The 20,871-nt window shown below is 41.6% G+C and overlaps 1 protein-coding gene across 1 annotated transcript in view; it reads right to left on the bottom strand.

Moving 5' to 3' along the window:
• ADGRL3 (adhesion G protein-coupled receptor L3) overlaps nucleotides 1-20,871 on the bottom strand; it is a 1,077,673-nt gene that overhangs the window by 465,805 nt on the left and 590,997 nt on the right. Inside the window, 1 exon segment of the mRNA XM_030194565.1 lies at nucleotides 8,331-8,393. Coding sequence (XP_030050425.1) covers nucleotides 8,331-8,393 — 63 coding nt within the window.

Genomic DNA, 20,871 nt, shown 5'->3' with positions numbered 1-20,871 from the left:
TACAGCAGAACATCAGCAGTGGCTCTACCTGTGATACACTGGGACATGGCAAGCCCCTCTTATGTAAATCTCTAAGACACAGAGCAGTGTCTATTTTTAGTGTTTAAGATACTACTTTTGCTGGAAGACAAAAATTTGAGCAAAAACAGGTTGATGCATTTTCCTTTTTCATTTAACTTTGCATTAACTGTGTTTTTTGATACAATAATAAAAGTCTAGAAAACAGTAACAGGCCAAGAAAACACAAAGAAGTTTCCCCGCTTGCCTTGCCCTTTAGCTAAGTCTTTAAATAAATATTGACTTTTTTCATTGATAATTTTTCCATAAATGTCAGAAGCCATCAACATTTTCCCCCTTATATCTTTGCATTTCCCAAGTGCTCAGTCAGTGGAAACAGCAGACACAAAGCAGCAATAATTTTGCTATTTTAACCCACAGTGTATGTGGATAAGCATCACATACCATGATGCCAGGCTCTGAGCTCAGAAAAGACACAGAGGCTCAGGTATACTAAAGGGATTTTCTCATTTTATGCCTACACAAAAAATGGCACACAAATGAATGTGGTTTGCTGAGGCTTAACTTTTGTTTTAGATGATTTATGGGAATACTTCCATCAGAGGTGGGCTGACCACTTGGGCCGGGTTGGGGCAGAAGAGAAGCACTGAGCAGGCCGCAAGCAGCACCTGTCAAGTACTACCGCTGCTGGGGACATCCTGGGATACACAGAATAAGGTAAACTGAGTGGGGAGGGGTGTGGAAGGGGGAAGAGTGGTGGGAGAGATGATAAATCCTGGGGTTTGAGGGAAAGGGAAGAAAATGAGAAATGATGGACCCAAAAGGAGAGGGACAGAAGAAGAAAGAGAGAGAATTGATGTACCCAAGGGTGGAAAGGAGGGATGGAAGAAAAAATATAATTTAACAACCTGAGGGTGGAGAGGAGGGAAGGAAGAGACAGGAAGAGATACTGGAATACAAGGGCAGGAGGAAGGGAGGGAAGAAAGAGAAATGATGGACCAAGAGGGGAGGAGTTTAAGGGGAGGAAGGAAAACAGAGAGAGGAATGATGGATGGGGAAGAGGAAGGGAGAGAAGATGGATAAATGATGGACTCAGGTGAAGAAGAGGGAGGTAGGGAGGGAATATAGAGGAGAAAATGTTGGGACCATAAGGGCAGGGAAAGGAGGGAAGAAAGAGATAAATGATGGACAGAGGGGAGAGAGGGAGGGAAAAAAGAGAGAGATGATGGACCCGAGGGAGAGAATGTAGGCTATGGGCACAACCATGAGCCTTAAGACCAGGGCCTAAAAGAATAAACAGTTAACTAGCCTGTGTGATTTTAGAAACTTATGAGATGCTAAAGACACCCTTTGTTCTGGGAAAAGAGAAGTACCAAAAGGGTACAGGCATTTCAGAGAAAGGAGAAGACATAAAAACCTCATAAACAAGATAACGTGGTTTAACAACCTAAGGGGAATAACATAAGGGAAATAGATCCTGGGAAAAGGAGAACTGTATGGACCTCTGTGGAAAGTACCCAGTAAAAATGGAAAATAACTTGCAGATGTAAATGAATTGTTAGCTTGTCAATTTTAGTATATAAGCAGCTTGATCAGAGTATTAGTTTGGAGAAGCGAGGGCGGCGAACACTTTTGTGCAGTAGTTCCGTTCTCCCATTGAGAAAATCATAGATTGTATCTGTATTGTTTAAGTAATAAAAATTGATTTTCTCAAACGTGGCCTTCCTAGTCTTTTTTCACTCCAAATTGTGGGTGGCTGGTACATAATAATTTGGGGTGGTGGTAAAAAGACTAGACTAGTTAAAAACAAGAAGAAATAAAACTGATGGACCCAAGGGTGAAGGGAAGGGGAGAGGAAATATTGCAAGTTTTAAAAAACAACAAATGACAAAAGATGTTGGACCACAAGGGCAGGGAAGCATAAAAAGAGAAATGATGGACCAGGAGATGAGATTAAGGGGAGGGAGGGAAAAAAGGCAGGGAAGAAATAAAATTGATGGACCCAACGGTGGAGAAGAGGGAAGAAAGAGGATGTATGGGAAGTTTAAAAAAAACGATAAATGATAAGAGATGTTGGACCACAAGGGCAGGAAGGGAAAAAAGAAAGATAAATGATGGACAGAGGGGAGGAAGGGAAGAAAGAAAGAGATGATGGACCCGAGGGAGAGAAGAAATAGAATTGATGAACCTGAGGGTGGAAGGAATGGAAGAGAGAGGAGGTATATCAATAAATGATAAAAAATATTGGACCACAAGGGCATGGAGAGATAAAAGAAAGAAATGATGAACTAGAGGAAGGGGGGAGGGAAGAAAGAGAAATGATGGATGGGGAGGGGGGAGAATAAGGGGAGGAAGGGAAGAAAGAGAGAAATTATGGACCTTGGGGCAGAAGGGAGGGAGACATGCTGGACAGTTGAAGGGAGGTAAGGAGGGAAAAGAGAAAGAGATGTTGGACTATGGGTGCAGGGAGTGAGGGAAAAGGGGAAGAAATTTTGGACCACAGGGGCAGGGAGGGAGGAAAGAGAGAGAGAGAGAAGGAAAGATATGGTATAGGAAAATACTGGGGGGGAGGAGGGAAAACAGGCAGATGTCAGGCAATGAGGGTGGAGGGTGTAGAGAGAGGAAGAAGATGATGGTCTATATCGGCAGATGGAAGGAGGGGAGAAATTGGGAATGGGAGAACTATGTGGGAGACGCCACGGGCGGTTGTGAAAGGGATGAATCTAAGGAGGATAGTAAGTAAAGAGGGTAAAAATGAATCAATGGGGAGTAGAGGAAACATAGAAGGGATTTGGAGTCCAGAGAAGGAGTAAGACAGGAACTGGAAGAGCTAGGGGGAGGAGGAAATAGAAAGTTGATAGTTGAAATGTAAAAAGAAGGAGATGGATGCCAAAAGGCGAGGAAGCGGATGAAAATTTGAGTTGACAGGCAGCAAAGGAAGAAAGGGAGGAAATAACTAAAAGGGAAAGATCAATACGTCAGAGATAGATTGAGTGAGGAAGTGGAACAAGACAGGTGAATGAAAATGACAAATGGACAGCAGCCCCTGGAAAAAGTGTTAGCAGAAGACACATAGGAAAGCAGAAAAGAGGAACTAGGACTGGCATTATAGAAAAATACAATGTCCATGCAACAAAGGTAGAAAATAGTTTTATTTTTAATGTATTAAGTAAAACATGTTAGTTTGGGAAATGTGTATCATGGATGTCTTTGTATTATGTTCAGTATAAGAGGAAATACATTTCTATTTTTATTTCTCTTATAGTGTGGTACGTCTAGTTTGACTTTTTTAGGGGTTCCCAGTTCAATTTTTGTCTATTTTTCTATTTCTAATTTGTGATCCCTTGTTCTGTATTTGGTGACGGTCTGCCTGTGTTTTGCATGTGACAGAGGTATGGTATTCTGTGACTTCTGTGTAAAGTAGTAGATCTATTGGTGTTATAGGGCTCAATGTAATATTTATAGTGCTGCCTATTCATTGGTAGGGTTCTTGTGGTTTGAATCATAAGATTTAATATTACTGTTTTATGACATTTTTGTATTTCACAATGTACTTGATAGTGGAAAGATTTATTTTGCTATTGCTCGGATGACATGAGAATCAAATATTTTTTTGTATGGTGCCTTCCATGGAGAAATGTCCTATATCTGATCTGCACCTGTTATTGGAATACCGCAGGACATATTTGGGTATCCTGCAGCAACTTGGAAATCTGCGGGTGCTAACCATGTGCTAAATGTATCTTCCTCCTCTGCTAAGATGCGTGTGGAGAACATTTTGACTGCCAGACCCTGAAGCAGGCTGACGAAATGCTGGTCATCACAGTCACGGTCTCTATCCGTGGAAAAGGAAGCACCAGAAGAAGCTAAGTGAAAGCTGAAAGTCACTGTAGTATATATTTTTCTGTGCATTAGACAGTGAGTGCAAACAATACAAGACTGTTTTGGTCCAATATAAATTTGTTTTGGCTCAATATTAAGGAGCGTTACAACGCTAAAGTAGGAGGTTATTTTAAGCCAATGATGAAGCAGTCCAGCTTCCATAGCTAAATGATGCTGGGGTCTTCTTGGGGCTTTTTTCCTCCTCACGCTTCTTAAATATTTTTGCAAGCTAGACCCTGAGAAGAGTATCTCTTGTTAGATAGATTTGTGAACATTAGCACATAGCCATTAATGCAAAAAAAATAGAAAAGAAACCATTTGTACAGCCACGGTAAAAATGGCCTCAGCATGCGGGAAAGACCTGTGTAAGGGCATGCTAAAGCCTATCTTTTACTATAGCTTAGTAAAAGGACCTCAGAGTGTTCATGGAGAGTATGTAATATTAAGAAAGGGTAGAATACCCCAGTTTATGGTTTTTGATATGAAAGTCAAAAGGTAAAATATATGAAGTTATGTTCTGCTCGAAAAGCATAATACCTGTCAGTACAGGCAGGTTGACAACAATGCACTCCAAATACATTCTTATTCTAATTAATTACCATCTATAAGGCTACAGAATCAGCATTGTTAGGACTAGATGCAGTGATCAGAGGGCACTGAAAAACATTCATCTTCTGCCACTTCAAGGAGGTTATTTTTGAAAATGTCATTTAGGAATTGTGAGAACAACATATTGAAAGGTCACGTAAGAGGAGATGCAAAACAAGGGAGGAATTCAGTGATAGGCAACGAAAGAAACTAGCCAACACTGTGAAGGGGTCATGGCATAGATGGAAGCTGACACAATTATGTAAACAGCATTAGACAGCGAGCCAGTTTGGATCCAACAGTGGTACAGCATGAAAAGCTCTTGGCTTACAAATGCCAAATTATTATTTTTATCGCTGCGACACAGCCGCCAACTACTGGCACCAAAAGCAACATGTTTTGGGTTTTCAAAGCTGGAAACCAGAGCTTGTAACCTACAAACCCAGTAACATTCCTTGCTTGCCATGAATTCTCCATTTTGTAAGCCATGAGGATTTTGTAGCATTATCTATTAGAATGCAGACTTGCTTTCATGTAGTTTGATCCAACTGTTCTCGCATTTTTTCTGGTGAACGGTAAAATTTCAACTTTTTAATGAAAAGCAGCACTGTGCCTGCTTCCTATTTTACACCCACTGTGAATCATTCAGGAACAAAATAAGGAATATGTATTCAGACAAGGTAGGGAAATTAGCAATTACGCATTCTCCTGTCTTTTTAGCTCTTTTATCTAAAGATCAGATCCGAAAAAAAGATCGCTTGCCCTCCAAAAGGATCATAGAGCAGCAGAGAAGAACGAGGAGGCAAAAACAACATGCATGCTTGACTTCCTTTCTAAGTTCAAGGAAGAGTTCCTTTTTAAAGATCTAATATATGCAGGAGCATACTTGTTATTAAATTAGAAAGTATATTAAAATAGAACAAACACAATTAAATATATACAATAGGATTAGAACAGAACACGATATCACTGCAGAAAAGATATTTTAAGAAAGAAAATCTATTGGTTGGAATATTGCCATATACAGCATAACGTGGAAATAAATATTGTGGGGGGGGGGGGGGGAGAGAATGAACAGATCCCCCAGTATCAACCAGACACTCAAGGAAGCAGAACCAGCCCAGAGCAATTTTTTAGGTACAATTTATAGAATCTAGTACTAAATAGCTGCATCTCACTGCATAACACTGTACAAGAGGCACAATGGGATTGATCATTTTTCTCTAATAATTGAGAGGCTTTGTAATTTAATGGACAACGTTCTACCTGCCAATTTCTAAAAGGTGGAGTTGCATATATTACATTCTCTGCTTGGATATTTGATCCCCAAGGCAGGCACATTCACCAAAACACAACTGAGTTGGGTCATTCTCAAACAAAACGGCTCTGGGCTGGTTCCACTTCTTTGTCTCAATAGAATGTGACATACTGTGTAAGATAGGACAGCCGTTATGGACACATCAGAGCCTTGAGATAACAGCTGCTACTGAAGGGTGTGAGAAAATTGCTAGGTGTTTCTTTCCAGGGTTTAAAAAAATGATGCTTTTTATATCATCCCCTTTGTTGAGTATTACCTGAGCCTGATTACTTATTTTGTACACTTTTCAAATACTGCATATAGAAACAATGTACTTAGAAAATGGAATGCAAATGCAAAATATGAACAATTTACCATGGGTAACTATTTTATTGCATCAGCATGTTGAGCCTACCACTCAGATTGCTACATAGTCACAGAGAAGGCAATTCTATAATTAGGCGTCACAATTTAGGAGCTTAAATACTGCATGCTGAGCGTTAGTTCTGTAACGGAATCTGGGCACCAACATTCCATTTTAGAACACAAGCATAAATCAGCATCAACATGCCTACATTTAGGCATGTCCACTTATGCCATGTCAATAGCAAGCATGAATGGGTGCAACTAGAGGTGGCAATTTTTGTATAACTTACAGTATTCTGTTAGTTACATGCATAATTGTTAGGCCCAGCCCATTCTCCTTCCCTGTGAATGCTCCCCCTCCCATTAATGCACTAAGGGGTGAATTCTATAAATTGCAACTAAAAAAAAAAAATCAGTGCTGAAAAAACTGCTTAAGTGCAATTGTATAAGCTGTGCCTAAAGTTAGGCTTGGTTTCTAGAATAGTGCTTAAGTCCCGGGACACACACATAAATTTAAGCACGTCCATTTGCACCAACGAAAACGTGGTGCAAATGCCCCCACCTAAATTCACACGCAGAACCCTCTTATTCTATAATCGTGCATGTAAACCAAAACCACACCCACAATCTGCCCCAAACCGTCCTTTTACGGGACATGCGTAAACTTTAGGCACAGATTATGAGCCTATAAATGCCTGCTCCCTATAGCGTACCAAGGAAGGGGCAGTGGGGGCAATCTGCCCCGGCCGCAAGCAGCAAAGGGGATGTGCTGAGCGCTCGCACAGCTGTCAGCTCTGTCAGTCTCCTGTGCCCTCTGATGTCAATTTCCTGTTCGACGCAGGGGAACAACAGAGCTGACTGTTGTGTGACTGTTCAGAACACCCCGTTGCTCAGAGGAGAGCGGGTGTTCCACCCCGGGTGGCAACCAAGGTAGGTTAAAAAAAATTGGAAGAGTTGTGTTCTAAGAAATCAGTCTAGGAGACAAAGGTTCAACATTCCAAAAATCCTTTATTCTTCAACAATCTTCCAAAGAATGTCTCCTAGACTGATTTCCTGGAACATGTCTCTTCTACATTTTTTGTCTCTCATTGAACACTGTGGGAGTTTGCTGTTCCTCCTCTTTGTTCCTGTGTTTCCTTCAAAACCAAAAGATAGGTACACCACTGCCTACAATTCCAGAGACATGTGCGTAACTTGTAAGCTACAGAGAGCTCCAAAGTGAGCGCTACCAGAGATACGTGCATAGTGAGTTATCAGTGTTTACTTCTTCTTGTGAATAGATAAACACATACATATGCCAGCATTTGAGTAATTCATGTGCATATAAATATTAGAGAATTTTTATAGAAGCACCCCCCGGTATTTGGAAAAATGTATGGCTGGTTCTAGAAAGCACCCAGCACACCATGGACTATATGCAGAATTCTATATGCTTTCATCTCCTGCACAGTACACATCTTGATATAGACTACATGGCAGGTATATTAACACAGCCATGGACTGGAAGGTTTTTCTTTAATGTTATGTTTTACCTCCCATGCCGTTTGGTAGATACGATCACGTCATTGCTTACGTTTTAAATCTAGATTGGTGGACATCGATTGGTGTCTAAGTTAAATTACTAAGCGTCATTTTGAATTTGCAAGCACGCTGACTAGAAGAAACAATGGAGAGGTGATATGGTGTATTACACTCAAGAGCGGTGCCTGGTTTATCGTAAATCTGGGAATATGATCTGACAAGACTTTTACTTTCTTTTTTTCTAGGCAGTGCACCCGGCAGTTCAAAAAATATTCAGTGGCGGCTCTTGAGGAAGCTCAGAAGTGAAATAGAGAAGCGCAGTTGAGCTGGTGCCATTTTAGTTAAGTGGCTCCTGTCGGTTAATTTAAAACTGCTTACTAAATTCAAGATATTTAATATTTCAAAAAAGTGGGGCAATAAAAAGTAAGTAAAGGGGGTTTATATGACTGGTGATGGTAGTGCCCAGTTCTATGAGTGTCTGAACTCAGTTACTGAGCTTCTGAAGATTTTTCCTCCTTGAAAAAATTGGAAAAAAGTGAAGTCAATTAAGGGAAGTCAGTAAAAACATAAATAAATACAAAAAGATAACAAATATATAGAATATAGACTTGCCGAGCAGTTTTGAGGTATAAAATGTGCAAATAAATTAGCCCCTTACCTTTATGTGGTCTTTCCAACTCAGAGTCTAGGTGGTTTGGTGGAGCAATGTAGGATACCTGCCCTGTTGACATACAACATGTTTCAGCTTTAACCATTATGTATGCATTAATAACGAGTCAACATGCATTCAGTTCATCGCAAGTCATGCCCAAACCAAAGTACTGTTACAATATTTAGCACTGGGTTCAATGCTTACATTTCAGCATTCACATGTTCTTTTTTTTTTTTTTTGAGGGATACTTGTGTTTGCACAGTGCACCATCCATTAGAATTTACTCCTGATGTGAGATGGGAAAGGAGCAAAGAATTCTGGGACAGGGACCTCCATTTTTTACTGGCTCATGTACAATACTGTGTCAACTTTATGAACTTAGGGGTCCTTTTACTAAGCTGCATTAGGTGCTAATTCTTTAAAATGGCTAATGGCAACATTAGTGCACGGCCAGAAATATCTCATCCCATGGCTTTTCCTACCATCTCTATGCTGATGACTCCCAAATCTACCTTTCTACCCCTGATATCTCACCTTGCATCCAAACCAAAGTTTCAGCATGCTTGTCTGACATTGCTGTCTGGATGTCTCAACGCCACCTGAAATTAAATATGACCAAACCGAGCTTCTCATTTTCCCCCCCAAACCCACCTCCCCGCTCCCCCAGTTTTCTATTTCTGTTGATGGCTCTCTCATTCTCCCTGTCTCCTCAGCTCAAAACCTTGGGGTCATCTTTGACTCTTCTCTCTCCTTCTCTGCTCATATCCAGCAGATTGCCAAGACCTGTCGTTTCTTTCTTTACAACATCCGTAAAATCCACCCCTTTCTTTCCGAGCACTCTACCAAAACCCTCATCCACACCCTTGTCACCTCTCGTTTAGACTACTGCAATCTGCTTCTTGCTGGCCTCCCACTTAGTCACCTCTCCCCTCTCCAGTCGGTTCAAAACTCTGCTGCCCGTCTCGTCTTCCGCCAGGGTCGCTTTACTCATACTACCCCTCTCCTCAAGACCCTTCACTGGCTCCCTATCCGTTTTTGCATCCTGTTCAAACTTCTTCTACTAACCTATAAATGTATTCACTCTGCTGCTCCCCAGTATCTCTCCACACTCGTCCTTCCCTACACCCCTTCCCGTGCACTCCGCTCCATGGATAAATCCTTCTTATCTGTTCCCTTCTCCACTACTGCCAACTCCAGACTTCGCGCCTTCTGTCTCGCTGCACCCTACGCCTGGAATAAACTTCCTGAGCCCCTATGTCTTGCCCCATCCTTAGCCACCTTTAAATCTAGACTGAAAGCCCACCTCTTTAACATTGCTTTTGACTCGTAACCACTTGTAACCACTCGTCTCCACCTACCCTCCTCTCTTCTTTCCTGTACACATTAATTGATTTGATTTGCTTACTTTATTTTTTGTCTATTAGATTGTAAGCTCTTTGAATAGGGACTGTCTTTCTTCTATGTTTGTGCAGCACTATGTACGCCTTGTAGCACTATAGAAATGCTAAATAGTAGTAGTAGTAGTAGTAGTAGTTATGGTTGCAGTAAAAATGGCCTTAGTGTGCGGGATAGACCCACGGAAGAGCTCACTAAGGCCATTTCTTACTAAAATGACCTCTTCATTAGCCTTATTAGTGGAAAGTTCTGAATTTTACTTGCTCAATTTCTCTGGACTAAAACAATCCTTAATACATATAATTCTCATGCAAACTGTCTTCTGCTACAGTCAAGGGGTTCTATTCACTTATTAGAAAAGACATATTGTGTTTGATATTGAAAGCAATTTAAGCAGGTAGAAGAGGCTCTTGTCTGGTTAAATGGCATGAGCGGGCTCTCCGCTGACATTCAATGACACTGAATCGGACAGTGCCAGTTAATATGAGCATGAACTGCTAAACACAAATCCAGCAATTTTGTGGGTGGTCTGGGGGACACACTTGGCACTTATGCAGTTAAGTACTAGTACTCTGTACTTAACCCCTTAAGTTAATCAGCAAACTGGACTGCATAAAACATAGTCCTATCTTCATCCGGTTTAGCTTATGCAGTTAAGTGCTGAATATCACACTTAATCGGATAAGGCAGGGATGGGCAGCCTTTTTACACAGTGCCGCATGAACTTCAGCACTATTCCTAGGGGGCTGCACAAATAAAATTCCACCCTGCCTTTACATATACACATAAAATTTCCTCTTCCACACATGGTCTCCTGCATTTCTCTTCTTCCCTATTTCCCTTCCCTGCCTCCATGGTGTGTAGCATTCCTCTCCTTTCTCCCCCCCCCCACCATTTCTAACATCTTGCTTCTCGCTCCATGTGAAGTAGCTCCCCTGTCTCTTCCCTACCCCATAATCCATGTGTTGCAATTCATCTATCTCCCAAACTCCTCTGATCCCAACATTGTCGCTCTCTCCCTCACTCACTGCAAGTAGGTTTCCCCTCTCTCTTCTGTTCCCATGGGACCAAAGAAAAACACCTGACCCAGTCCAGTACTGAAGATTAACCTCAGTGTGGAGGAACCTCAGCACCCACATGCATGAAGGCCCTGCTGGTCCGGCCCCCTCCCCCCCAAATGGAAACACAATGTGTATAGAATGCATTAGAGGTGGCGGGACCAGCAGAGTCTTCGCATATGTGGGTGTTGAGGCTCTTGCACACTGAAGTTAATTGCTAGCACTGGGCTAGGCTGTGGGCCACAAGGGAAACGGGGAGCAAGCCACACAAACTTGGATATTCCATGCCAGTGCCCAGATACAGCCCAGCATTGAATATTTGGGCATAACACCAGAAGTGACCAATAATCACTGACCGCCACTGGCTAAATATTTACCGCACTGTATTTAAGGAATTAGGGGGTCCTTTTATAAAGGTGCGCTGCAAAATGGCCTGCGGTAGTGTAGGCGCAGGTTTTGGGTGCAAAAGTATCATTTTTCAGTGCACCTTTTAAAAAGGCCTCTTTTTTTAAAGAAAATGGACGTGCGACAAAATCAAAATTGCCGCGCGTCCACTTTGGGTCTGAGACGGTAGCCAGCCATAGTCCTAGCGGTAAAGAATTTGGGCAGTAATGACCTACGCGCATCATATGCCACTTGGCGCATGTCCGCTACTCGCACCAGAAAATAAAAAATATTTTTCATATACGCGTAGAGGGTGCGTGCCAAAATTGAAATTACCGCAAGTGCCACGTGGCAAACAGGCAGTAACTCCAATTTGGTGCGTGTAAGCGCCTACATGACTTAGTAAAAGGGGCCCTAGAGTAATATAATTCCAAAGAAAAGGGAGCTTGGGACTGAATTAATTCTAAGACAAAACTTCAAACGAGTACACATCATATATAAATAATTGGAATCTTTTCCATCCACTTCTTGAATCTCTGAGAGACTTCTCTATATAGCTAGACAGGAGGGTATAATGAGATCTACAGATAGAGAGATGTTGAACCAATTATATTAATTCTAATATAAATTTCACTGTTGGTGTGTAATGAATGCAGCACATTCCCCTTAGTTCTGAAGGGTGTAGTACCTTAAAATGAGTGCATAAGGTTATTCCCATCCAATAGAAACTTCTCTAGTGAACACAGAGGTAAGGCATGCATTTACTGTAACAATTTGTAAGGCTGTTAATCTCTTCCTCAAAACAAGGAAAGTTAATGATACAAAGATTATGACAGCAGCTGGAGTAACTTTCCCATCACAAGTAATATTAGTACTGCAATAAAACCGACTCATTCCTCTTATGAGGCATATTGCAAGTAATTAATACAGCTCCCTGTTGACAACTGCTGTTGTTGTTTCAGGTTTTGCTTTGTTTTGTCACTAGCACAAATCCATGAGTGAAGAACGGAGAATTGGTACACTCTTCAGGGTTCTCCTTAACAGCATCCAGGACTGCTGTCTGCATAGCAGCATGATGGAAGCAATACAATTTCTTCAGGAGCATGCAACACTAAGAAAGTTGATAAGGTCTATTTACTTAACTGTCTTAAAACTCATTGGTATTAACATAGTATGCCCCAATGTATTCCTCCCATGAACACAAATGGATAAGAAAATAAGAACATAAACACTGCCATACTAGGACAGAACGAAGGTCCATCAAGCCCAATATCCTATTTCCAACAGTGGCCAATCCAGATGACAAGTATCTGGCAAGATCCCAAAGAGTAAAACAGATTTTATGCTGCTTATCCCAGGAATATGCAATGAATTTTCCCAAGTCTATCTTATTGGTTTATCGATCTTTTTTTAAGGAACTTATCAGTGCTGTTGATGGATTGTGTCTGTGCACTGGGTAAAATGGAACCCATGGAAAAAGGTTGCTTTTGGCAACCCCATCCCATATGGCCTTATGAGTTGACACTGGCATGGTGCCCAGAACAGTCACCTTGCTTGCCACAGCTGTATCTGTGAATTCCTAATCGAAAGAGCAATACTCCTTGGCTGACTCCTGTAAAAATTATAGGGACCTGAAACAACACACTCTCCTTTCAATCACAACAATTCAGCACCAGACACTAAAACCCAGTTCTAAAAAAACCTCTCTCTAAAAGGATCCTCAAAATTGCCCTAGCCCTAAGGCAAAAGTTTCCTGTTGAAGGCGTGCCCCTTCAAAAACTCCATCCCTTACTAATACATTTTCCAATAACTTCCCTCTTGGCAGTCCCCAAATCCACAACACCCCCTGTCCTGAACCCTCTTTGCTTTTTGGTGCCCACATATATAAAAGAGGCAGGAGGATCCCCAGTTGCTTCTGTCCTATGGCATCATCGATCCAAACGGTGTCAGCTGAACCACTTAAAAGAAAAAGAGAGTTTTGTGTCAGCTAGCATCAGCCTAAAGGGCAGTGTCGGAGAGACAGAAGCAGCTGTGGTTGCTCTATGTCTTTTTCATCAGGAAATACCAAAGCAAAGTGAGTATTTTGGTGGCATGTGGGAGCTTGGGTTATCCCCAAGGGGCCGGGTCTTTAGGAAATTTATTTTTAGTGGGTATTGGTATTTTAAAATGGTCAGGGCTCAAGTAGGAAAACATTGATTAGGGAAGGCTTGCAAAAACGGCCAGTGATTTCAAATTATCACTTTTGGTCCCACTGCTTAGAGGAGTATGCGCTCTGGTTCCACCCCACCCACAAACAGCACTGGAACCACTAAACTGATACCAGCTGCATCCCAACCTCCTAGTCCACCAACATCATCTATTCTCTCCAGTTCCAATTATAGGAATTGCTTCCTTCTTCTCGAGTAGAGAGATGTGGTAGCCGTGTTAGTCCACTTTTAAAGGTAATCAATAGAAATAGAATAAAATAAAACGTCGGAAAGAAAATAAGATGATACCTTTTTTCTTGGACTAACTTAATACATTTTTTGATTAGATTTCGAAGGTAGCCCTTCTTCTTCAGATCAGAAATAAGCAAATGTTGATAAGTAACAGCATATAAGTTACCAAGGCATAAACATATTACCCAAATGGACGTGGTCATGGATTTGAAATACCATCTTTCTGTGGGTACAACCAAAAATGTTTACAATATACTATATGCAGGTACTTTTTCTGTCCCTAGTGGGCTCATATGAGTCCATTGTACTTCTGAGCCCACTAGCTGGAAACTGTCACCAATGCACTGAATGAATCCACTCCACAAGTATTTTATAGGCCTCTACCATATCTCCTCTCAGCTGTCTCTGTTCTAAGCTGAAATGCTACCGAAGCCACAACCCCTTGAAAACTCAGTGTGGCATGGATACAGCCACACAGAGTGTGTGGCTGTATCCACCTGCTCTGTGTGTGGATATAGCAGCTCTGCGTCTAAACAGCAGCTTTTGGAAATTGGTATTTAGAACGGTATATGATAAAAGAGGTACAAATGCCACTATTTACATTGGAAATATATGTAAAATAATGGCTTAACCCTGGATTCTATATATAGCAACTACAGTTGTTGCGCAATTTGGCCACACGACCAATTTGTGCATGCAACTTAATTGTTTAACGAGTCAATTAGCGTTGATAATTTGTCAATAACAAGCAATTATTGCCACTAATTAGAATGCACATGCACAACTTTCTAAGTGTATTCTGTAAAGTGGTGCGCATAAATTCTACTTTGCGGATCTCAAAAGGGGGTGTGGCCATGAGAGAGGCATGGGCGGCTCATGGGCGTTCCTAAAAATTATGCACACTGTTATAGAATGTATATGATCCATGTCCAAGTTAGGCTTGTGCATTTACAACAGATTTTAGTTGGCGTAAATGGTCACACCTAAATCATTGTTGCAGGAATGGGCACTACACGTATTCTATAAACCGCACACAACTTTAAGCAAGGTTGATAGACTAGTGCTAAGCACAGTTTTTTTCAGTGATAATTTTTTAAGTGCCATATGTAGAATCTGGTCCTAAATGCCCACTCTTCTGCTTCCATTTCCTCTACCAGGTTTTGTGTGTGAAGTTACTAGAATATAATCACTTTCCTCCCGATATTCAAAAGCATTTAACAGGCCAGGATCAGCACCTGGCCGATTAAATGGGAATCTGCAAATTTTCAGTGGGAAATGGCCAGACATGACCCGCTGAAAATTCCTGGTTTGCGGTTAGCCGGTTATATCACCCGATATAATCGGCTGTCTGCCAATGTTCAGCATGAGTTTGGCAGCCATGTGAATACCTGGAATATTTTTGGCCAGTTCAAACTTCACCAGCCTCGCACTGAATATCAGCGTGGTCAGTTAAGTTTGAACTAGCCAAAATTAAACCAGATATTCAATATCAGTCACCGGAAACGGCCCGGAATTGATCATCTGGGCTCAGTGCCGACTGTGGGATTTAGCCAGTCTAACTCCCACAGTCTGAATATTGGGCACATACTTCTTAATTCTATAAACTTGGGTGAACTTTTTGTGACTTGCATGCACAACTTATAGAATGGCGCATAACTTAGCGGTCCCATTACCAAGCTGCAGTAAAAGGGGGGCCTTCAGTGCGTGTTTTTGACATGCACTGAGGCCCCCTTTTAGTTCAGCAGGTAAAAGGCTGTCTTTTTTTTTTAAGAAATAGCCTGCGGCAAGTGAACCACTTTCCGGGTGGCCATTTCGGGGGGGGGGGGGGAGCACTTAGTGCCACCCACTGAGGTGGCGGTAAAGGCTCCCGCACTAACCTGGCAGTTACTATTATTGGTAGTTAAAACCAAGTTGCTCCCACTTAAACAATTAAGGCGGTAAGCCCAACATCGGCTTACCGCTCGCTAATCTGGAACTACCGCCGGGCTACTACAGCAGCCCGGCAGTAGTTCCCATCCCCAGCGCACGCCACTTCCAGCGCTACAAAAAATATTTTAATTTTTGTAGCGCCAGTGTTTACCAAGCAGTAATCAGGCAGTCCCACTCGTCCTGGAATAGTGGGAATGAACATAATGGAAAGAGGAGTTAGAAAATAAAGTAACTAATTTAAAGAAAGTTGCACATGGGGTCAGAGAGATGATTAAATGTTATCTCAGCTAGGATAGGAGTGGATAAACATGTCCTGCTGCAGTATGTGCAGCCTGTCACTCTTTGTGTGTGTGTGTGTGTGTGTGTGTGTGTGAGACTAGGAAGTTAGTTACTTTTTCCACTAAAGGCCTGGTTGAACAGCCAAGCTTTCACCTACTTCCTGAAGTTGAGATAGACTTGTGTTAAGTGGAGCCTTTCAGGCAGTGCATTCCAGAGTGTGGAGGCTAGTCTGGAGAAGGCTCGCTTGTGGGTATCACATCATGTAATGTCTTTTGGAGAAGGTGTGGTTAGGGATACCCCTTGGGAGGACCTTAGTGCCCTTGGAGGTGTGTAGAGGGTCATCCTGTTCTTCAAGTGATCAGGGCCATTTCCTTTAAGGGCCTTGAAGATCAGACAGAGGTTTGAATTTAGCCTTGTATTATACTGGTAGCCATTGAAGTTTTTGCAAAAATGGTGTGATGTGGTCACGTCACTCTTCTATGAGTCTTGCTGCAGCATTCTGAATTAATTGTAGCTGGTGCAGACTCTTTGTAGTCAGACCATTGTAGATTATATGCTGATATTCTAGTCATTTACCATTTAAATGACCAGAATACCAGTATATATACACGTATGTGCTCACATATGCATGTAAAGGCCAGAATACCAGCATGCACACATATAGCAAATAAGCAGGTTAAGCAGGACCAGGTGTGGGTGAGGGGGGGTGGGATGGGGGAGCCCAGGCATGTGCCGGGGGGGGGGGGGGCAGGGGGTGTTTGCTCTGGGCCCGGCTTTGTCTCTTGGCTTCCCTGACAGTGACAGTGAGTTCTGCACTGCATGGCTCAAGCAGTGTGTGGACCTTGGGCCCCTCTGTCCTAGTTCTTATGCCCACTAGAAACACCCTCAGGCATGAAATAATCAAAGACTAGGAGTAGCACCAAATTATCTCCAACAGCCAGGATGTGACTTAATGTCCTTCCTCATGTAATTCAGACTCACTATTTATCTTGATCAGTTTTCCCTTTCATAGGTATCAAAAATGAGCAATTCAAAATAGCCAGGCCCCAAAATGGTAGGCTCCTTTTCAAGTCCCATCTGTGAGTTCTAATGCAACAATAACTGATCAGAAAGAAATAGGAAAAAAATTAGCAATTAAATCTCTGCATCTAAGACTGTTCCAGAGAGCTGGTCCTTAAGAGGTTTTACTGAGTTCTGAAGCAGGTAATCAGTATTACCATTTCCATTATTGTACTTCACTTTCACAGAAGCCACACATGATAAATCAGGCTGCTAATAAAAGGGTATATTGGCATATTCAGTGTGTCTCTTATCATCTCAGTAAAAAGAATATCAAAGCATAGATGTTCTACGGCATGGTATATCATTCCACCAGGATCTCTCCTCTAGAATTAGAAGTTTAAATTACAGACCAGCAGAGGTGGGGGCCATTTTATAAGTGACTCAAACACATGGAATAACATTTTATACACTTAAATGGGAACTTATAAAATTGCCCCAAGGGTATATACATGCATAACAGGAAGTGCTCAAAAAAACATAAGGCCAAATATATATTTAGTGGCTGCTGCTAAAGAGATAAGTACCTCAGATTAATTCCCCCATCCCTGAGTTTTCTGATGCATTGTACAGCTGCTGGAAATTTCTCCTTTTTAAAAATTGTATTTCATTAAAATTGTTAAAGTGAACAAAAAATGACCCATAAGGGTCCAGTATAAACAGCAAACACTGGAGATTTCTTTTGACTGCTCCTCCGTTCTCTCTATAGTGGTGTATGGCCCAGCTTTGTGGGTAGTGTTGATATTCTGCCAATAATCATAAAATTAAGCAGTTTCATCTAGGATAGACAGCAAAAAGCTGACCTAACTTAAACACATTGCTATATGTATAGCAGCCACATATCAACACTACCCCCTTTGTTGTTTCCTGTCTCTAGCAAACATACTCGGGCAGGGTTTCATTTGCCAATGACAGGTTTTTCAAACGATAGGGCCCCGCTACTGGACCCCACTCCACAGCTGCTCCCATTACTGGTAGGCTCCAGGTGATTATCTGCATCTTTGGTGGTCTAATGAGGGTCCATTGGGGCAAAAGCAATGCCAGTTTGCTTCTGCCCATGGATGCAACCACATCCAACAAATCCCCATTAGACCTACCAGGGATGTAGGTAGGCACCAGGGGCCTACCGAGAGTGGGGGAGCTGTGGAGAGAGGGGACAAGGCATGCGGGAGGTGCTGTGGAGGGAGCCATAGGAAGGAGGCCTAGAACATTTTCATTTTGTGTTGTCTCCTGTGAGGACAAAAGGGGAGGGACCCCTGAACAAAACAAAAAGTCCTTCACATGCCGCATTTTGGTAGAGCCACTCCTTTACTGGTTTGATTACACTGGCTTCCAATTCAGGCCAGGATTATCTTCAAACTCTGTGCGCTGATACTGCTAGTGATGATTTTTAGACTCGGCTGGTAGCCCAGACTGTTTCTCTTCAGAGGGCAATTTTCACAAAGAAAAAAATGAAATTGTCATTTCCTGTTCCTGATATCTCTAATAACCATATTGATTTAGTTACTGCACTGCATCTGAACTATAACTAGTATAGGGTTGAGCCTCGCTAATGTACTAATTTATTTTTTATTTGTAGCATTTGTATCCCACATTTTCCCACCAATTTGCAGGCTCAATGTGGCTTACATTTGCCTTAATGGGAACTAGGTTCTTCACAGACAGAAACAAAAATGAGAGAGGATTACGTCCTGGGAACCAGACCAGTTCTTATCAAAACATTTAGAAATATTCCAAAATACTAGAGGTGTTTGCGAAAAAAATAAAATAAAAAGGTCCAGTTTGTTACAGGAAGCTTCTCACTAACTCAGACAAAACAACACAGGTCAAAATCTCTCTCTAGATGATACAGAGTTGGCTCTGCCAATCATCGCAACAGATTGCTGTTACATCTTCAAATCCCTCTTTCAGTCTGACCATCTGGTGTTTCTGCAGCTGGCTCTCAGGTAGCACTGTAAACAGCAGTCAAGCAATCATCATCCTAACGAGTGACAAAGTTGCCAATTTTCCATCCAATCTCTTCATTTTGTGCATTCGCTTCTTCCTCCGTTCCTCTTCCTCCCTACCAGTTCTTTGTCACTGTTTATTTGTGTCTGGCTTGTAACATCTGAAGTGACGGTGCAATAACTGCACACTTCATTTATCCAGGAAATAAACTCAAGGATTGCAGATCAGAGGTCACTGATAGGTTTGTCTCCCCTTGTAAGTATCTAGAAATGGAGAAGGGAAGGAAAGCACAAAAGTGCCAACGAAAATAGAAGATGGGAATATCATTATTTAACAACAACAAAAAATGAAAATAATAGTGCAGGCAGAAATTAATAGCACAATGCCCAAGCACGCTGCTGTCCATGGATGTTAACATCCTGTGATATTAGTAAGAGGGAGCTTACTGAATGGGGGGAAAAAGTGAACGCCTACTTGTGAGAACTGTGTCAACAGTGTTGCAGTAAGTTTAAGTCAACATAGGTGCATTTATTATGTGGCTGTACAAAAAAGGTAAAACTTCCTCCATTTTTACTAGCCCATATTCTCTCCCCTGGGCAATGGGCTGATGAATCACATTAAAGTAAGATGGTGCACAAAGGAAGGCATCCCCAGCCTTTCAACCCTTTCCCCTGGAATGACTTGATTGGCAATAAAAAGCCAATCAAATGCAAGAAGAAATGCCAGACACTGTGAACTTAGGGGATCTATGGAAAAGACATTGATGTGCTCACAACGGAAGATAAGGTGCGAAAAACTGAACTGTAACTTTATAAAACATACTGGCAGAAGTATAATAAATTATTGATGCCAGAACAACAAATATAATACATCAGAATGAATTAAAAACATATGACTAGGTTCAGTAAATGGCGTTCAAATCACGGTGGCAAAAATAATCCACATGCTCCGAGTTGGGCGCTGTTTATAAACTAGTGCTTAGAGTTGATTTCCGCACAAAACTTTGTGTGCGAGGATTTATACCAACTGAAACCTGGTGAAAATCCTTGCACGTAATTTAGACGAATATCTCCAGTATTCAGTAATACTGCACACATCACACCCTTCTGAGTTGTGTGTCATAAAATTTGTGCACGGATCTTTATAGAATAGCGTTTCGTGCACGAAAATCCAAATTGTTGCCAATTAATGTCAATAATTGATTATTAGAACCCACTTATTGGCACCTTGCCTCGTTAGTCAATTTAGTTGTTCATGCATCTCTGGATGGCATGCAGTTTTCCACATGGAAATCTGCACACCATATATAGAATATCCAATGTCCCATCTCTAGATTCCATCAGCTAAACAGATTGACCAACAAAGAAGGAAAATGTATTGAATGTTTATTATATATGTTCAGTACTATACAGATTGTAAAAACAGTACACACTGGTAGACCAATAGAGGTATGACAAGCAGTGGACTACCAACAGGAACCATGTAGTGGCTGAACTCTACATGAAGCGGTTCGTACCGACTGCAGAGGAGAGTTGTTTCTTTGTAATTTTTTTCAGAGTTGTTGGAAAGTTGAATTGATTTCCTTTCAATGTCTTTTTAAAAACCATTAAACATCAGTATTTGTAGCTGTTAGCTCTCCTTTCTGGACAAATGATTGCAAGACTCCTGAAGCAGGCTCTTTGGGGCCAAAACACGGTGCCGTGTTGTCTTTCACATAACAACAACAGAGGGACCGTTCTATGTGTCATACAAATAAAAGTATGGTTTTATTTTCTTAAAGTCCCATTGTTTGTTGAGTCTTCTTCCGTTTCCCACTCTTTGTTTGGTTATGTGGATTACCAACATACATATATTTCAAAATAGGAAGCAAAGTTTTGAGAGCAAGAGTTACTAATCTTTAATCCTTCTGTAGGCTCTCTAATATAACTAAAAAAGCACTGCACTAGTTACTTTCCTAGGAAAGATGAAGGGCTGCCATACTCTTGAAGATAGCTCACAGCTTCCATCAAAGTAGCGGAATCTGGCCTTGAATGAGTAAGTGTGCTTTAGGCTTTCAAA

The sequence above is a fragment of the Microcaecilia unicolor genome, chromosome 2 (genome assembly GCF_901765095.1).
Source record: "Microcaecilia unicolor chromosome 2, aMicUni1.1, whole genome shotgun sequence".
Taxonomy (NCBI): domain Eukaryota; kingdom Metazoa; phylum Chordata; class Amphibia; order Gymnophiona; family Siphonopidae; genus Microcaecilia; species Microcaecilia unicolor.
This window is presented reverse-complemented; position numbering and strand designations above follow the sequence as displayed.